This window comes from Penaeus chinensis, chromosome 25 (genome assembly GCF_019202785.1).
Source record: "Penaeus chinensis breed Huanghai No. 1 chromosome 25, ASM1920278v2, whole genome shotgun sequence".
Lineage (NCBI taxonomy): Eukaryota > Metazoa > Arthropoda > Malacostraca > Decapoda > Penaeidae > Penaeus > Penaeus chinensis.
Window position 1 is genome coordinate 11,892,571 of NC_061843.1, and position 4,743 is coordinate 11,897,313.

The following is a 4,743-nucleotide window of genomic DNA, read 5'->3' on the forward strand; positions in this document are numbered from 1 at the left end:
GACTTCGAAAATCACCTTTACATCTTGCCTGATGATCAAATTCTGATCAAATTGTTGCACAAATGATAAACTGTCCTACAGATGTTTTTTCACACAATAGCCCTTGATATTTCCTTAAGAAAAAAACTTACTCTTACACTTACACAAACATCCAAATTCACACTCAAACTCACACACACAAACAAAAAAACCTTTCTTTTTTACAAAAACCTATAGTACTCTTGAAAAACACACTTAACAAAAACATATAAAAATAAATTAATACAATTTGAAGGATTATGAAATATTAAGTGATATACTCATGATTTATTCATGTTAAATAGACACAATTATAATTTTCATCATTGAGATACAATATATGGTGCTCACATCTACTTGTGGCTAAGAGGAGATAATCCATAATAACAACAATAACAAAGGTGTTCAAACTGAAAAGATGTCCTTGAAACAACTGGGAAAGTGCACACTGTAAAATACGTGTAGGTCGCAGAACCGTTTATTGAGTAATCATGCAGGCTACAACTAGTGCGCTTTCTGAGAAAGAATCCCGAAGATATTTGAATTGTGTTACATATGTATATCTGTGAGTTGTAATTCTAAAGTCACAGCAGATTTCCTTTAAGCTTAGTAAATATTCAATAAATCAACAAAATACCTGTATTTCAGGCATCAATAAAATGAGAGAGAAAAAAAAAAATCACATCACATTAAAGATATTTTAGTATTGTTTCTGTTGTTCATAATAACCTTCTCTTGCCTCTTCTTTTCATCCTTAAATGCCGCTCTATTTATTTTCTTCTCAATGCGTCTTTCCTGTAAAATTAAAAAAGAAATAAGAATAATTTGTACATTCTTAGTAATCTCAGAAGTTTCTGGAAAGCAATAATTTTCAACCTTCTTATAAACATTTTCTAAGCAGCAACGCATTTCAAAAAATAAAAAATCTATAGTAGCCAGGTATGAGCCAAGTTATAATATTTGCGTTCAAAAACTAATTAAAATGTACAAATTAGCAGATTCACATTTACTCATCTACATACTGGATATATACCTGTTGTCAATGGACTACCTTTAAAATATTTAGATAAATCATACATAATAGATATATCAAGCACTGCATACTATATTTCATGAAAAATATGGAATCTTTATGTGAAATATACTACCTTGCATAATATATCTTTGGTGTGTGATTTAGCTAAATATTTACAGTGACTTTGATGGGTTAATGGCATGTTATTACAAACATAAAACTAAACAGCTTAACAAAAAAACAGGACCTCTAGAGCCAATATACAGAAAATGCCTGAAGAGCCACTCAATACTGGACATTACAGCAGGGGAACTTACCCTTCGTAACTCTTTAAGTGCCTTTTTCCTAAATCTACGCTCCTCCGGTGTCTCTCCAGCTGGTCTAAATGAGATGGCCGACATGCTTGTGATGAGTGTCTCAGTGTCCAACTGTCCACCATCTGAGATCAAGAAAGTCTTTTCATTACAAAGGTAAAAAAAAATAACACTAATAAAAATCAATGTCAAAACTATCACCTTTTCAAGCAAGACCACTAACTTCCTCGGGAACTTATTCAAGATACCCTGCTTACCTTTCATAGCCGAGGAATCTAAATCATGCTGTGCCAGAGCCTTTCTTGTCAAACCTCCTGCCTCATGTTCCACGGGGATGCCAGTACGGGGATTAATGGCGATTTTCTTGCGTCTTGGGGGATCTGTGATGGTGCGGGGATGATTATAGAGGGTTGAATATGTAGACAGAATGGATTCACAGTCCCATTTCTCTTTGTGCTCGTCGTCTGATACAATCACCTGTCATAAGAAATAGAATTAATGATTACTAATAATGATGATAGCAATTATATATGGGACAGTATTGCTGACTGTAAAAATGATAATAAAAATGATGATCTTCTTGATCGATGATGATGGTCACGTCACACAAATGCAACATTGATGAAAGACATTTACAGTTATGATCCAATAAAGATGATAACAAAAATGCAAATACAGACTTATAAAATTACAGCGGTATTATTTTCATTAATATCTTTGTTGTTATTGTTACTATCACAAAAAAATTATAAATATACAAACCTCTTCCTTCTCTTCTTTCCCAAAACCTTTCTGTTGTTGCATATCCTTGATCCACTTAACAATCCTAGTATTTTCTTCATCTGAATCTTCCTTTATCTGCTTACGGGACTGATCCATTGCCTGCTTGAAGAGAAGCGACTCCTCGTCAACGTAGCCATCGATGTCTTCACCATCCAGAGCTCCAACCTGTTCGTCCTGATATTCTCGGAGGAACTGTAAAAATAAAACTCACATCAGTCACTTGACCCACCTTGCAGTTTCCTCCCCATGTAAGTTTGCATTATTCAAACTATCACACAAACTGAAAGTATGGTCAGATAATGATGAAAAAACTGTAATTCATAAAAAGAAGTTTTCTGTCTTTCATTGCTATATTAATAACCACTGTATTCCAAGAATCTAATTCATTCATTCACTGACATTTACTGATATGTCTATTTATTTACTTATTACTTAATTATTAATTTATCTATTTATTTTTATTCTATTATTCTTTTTCTTAACCCAATGTGCGTGGGCATTTTCGGTGGCCGTGTGGTCCGCCAAAATGAGTATATCTGTATGGACCACATCTGTAGGAATGCCACCCACGGCATTGGCACTACACCGCCATGGCATCATAGTAGATGTACCTACAAATAAGGGGTTAACGGTGGCTTCCATACAGTTAGATAAGACCTAGACAGGAGACATGCACCAAATACTAGGAGGGACAAGAGCATCAAGTTCACTGTAACCCACCTGAAAACTGCCTCTTCATTCATAAATACATTCATGAATGGATAATAATTCTTCTATTTTCTTGCAATTCTTTAAACCTTAATCAATAAGCTGCAAGTCATTTATCTTTGCAAGAGCAGTGTGACAGCAAGATAAAGCAACCAAAATAAGGGGGAATCCAAGATCTCTTATAGCACAAGGCAAAGAAGCAGCTGAATCACAGCAGGACCACCACTTACTTTTTCTTCAAAACATCCATCCAGTTGAGAGAGCAACTCATTTCTGCGAAGAACCGAGGATGACAGAGAATAGCTTGTGAAGTGAGATTTGGTCTCCTCATCCCTAAAGGTTCGGGGTGGACCTTCTAGGCTGCCCACCTCGTCCCTTTCTTCGTCGTCACTGTCGTTAAAGTCACTGCTGAAGTCTCGCTCCTCCTCATCGGCATCATAACCTTCATCTTGGCCTTTGTCCCTATAAGTACTGAAAAAAAAAAAAATAGTTAGATATTTTTCTACTAGCAATGACAACAACAGAGCTAATGTAAGATTAAAATACAGTATTCAATACCTACATTTCATTTTCTGCATCTGTCCGACATATGCCTTTTCCTTTCAGCCATTGGAATATATCAAAATAATTCATAAACATTATTACTTATTTTCTTCTTTACAAATCAAGCCTAATGAGATAATACCTACATATACAAGAGGTCTACAAATGCCATCCAAAATGGGATTATTATTTCCTTTGCCAATAGGGCTGGTGTCATTTCATCTTCCTACATACCTTATGGTATCTGATTGTCTTCATAGTCACAAGGACTGTGCAATAAGCAGGTAAATATCTCTAACATAAAAAAAATCAAATCCTATTTTGAGGTCCATATATCTTCAGGCATCATTTAAAATAAATAATGCAGAAACTGCCATTACTATCTTTTATTTTAAGGATGAAGGAATAGAAGTATAACAAGTCCAATCATTCATAACTTCATTATGATTAATTGTAGCAAAATCTATTCCATTGTCAGCCTCTCTGTTGGTCTCATACACAATACAGGTCTTTGGCAGGCTGCGGCTTTATGTTCACAGCCCACAACTTTTCCTTTCCTCTTTACTATCACTTACTCATCTTCTCCCTGCTTTTCCTTTTGACCATCAAGCAGTATGGTATCCTTATCTGACTGCTATATGAAACTGAACTAGGAACAAATGTACTTAAATGTCCTTGAACAGATCTTTTTCGTTCTTTTTTTTTACAGAAAATAAGTTGGGTCATTCAAACCTCAAGACCTGTAAATATATCCTACCTGAATTTTGAGTATGGAGGTATTCCTTCCATGGTATCTTCCAATGCTGGCATCTTTCTTTCATAACCATTGCCCCATATTTCTTCATCCTCATCACAATCCTCCCATTCTCCATCTTCGCCCAATTCGTCGACAGGATTTTCCGAGTTGAGCATCAGCACAAAATTATCCGGAAGACCACCATCTTCACCGGGGTTGCACATTTCCCCACCCAGAAAGTCATCATCTAATTCTGCGACAATATCCGGGTCTAGCTCTGGCCGTGGTCCTGAACGTGAAAGAAATCAACTTAGAAAAAGATCAAGTAGCTAATGGTACTATTATTATTACACAGAAATGGAAAAAACAGAACTGTTCCTTATGACAAGAACTTCTGTCACAAACCTGTCACTGGTGCAGCTTTGTTCAGAAGACCAATGGGTTCTTCAACATAGGATTCAAAGGCTGAAGATGGGAGGACCAACTTCTTGCCTTCTAGTTTTTTCTTGTCCTTTAAATAAAAAGAGTAACACATGCATCAATTCAGAACTTATTTTTCATACAGAAAGTAACATAATAAAAGAAAAATAATAATGGACATAATAAAAATAAAGTACTTAAATTCA

The 4,743-nt window shown here is 35.3% G+C and overlaps 1 protein-coding gene across 1 annotated transcript in view; it reads right to left on the reverse strand.

The window, feature by feature from the left end:
• Nucleotides 1-291: 291 nt before the first annotated feature.
• LOC125038611 (protein LTV1 homolog) overlaps nt 292-4,743 on the reverse strand; it is a 5,530-nt gene continuing 1,078 nt past the window's right edge. Inside the window, exons 4-10 of the mRNA XM_047632148.1 lie at nt 4,523-4,628; nt 4,139-4,406; nt 3,069-3,309; nt 2,110-2,322; nt 1,605-1,824; nt 1,351-1,472; nt 292-813 (exon numbers count right to left, since the gene is read on the reverse strand). Coding sequence (XP_047488104.1) covers nt 703-813; nt 1,351-1,472; nt 1,605-1,824; nt 2,110-2,322; nt 3,069-3,309; nt 4,139-4,406; nt 4,523-4,628 — 1,281 coding nt within the window. The 3' untranslated portion in view covers nt 292-702. The remainder of the gene's footprint in view (nt 814-1,350; nt 1,473-1,604; nt 1,825-2,109; nt 2,323-3,068; nt 3,310-4,138; nt 4,407-4,522; nt 4,629-4,743) is intronic.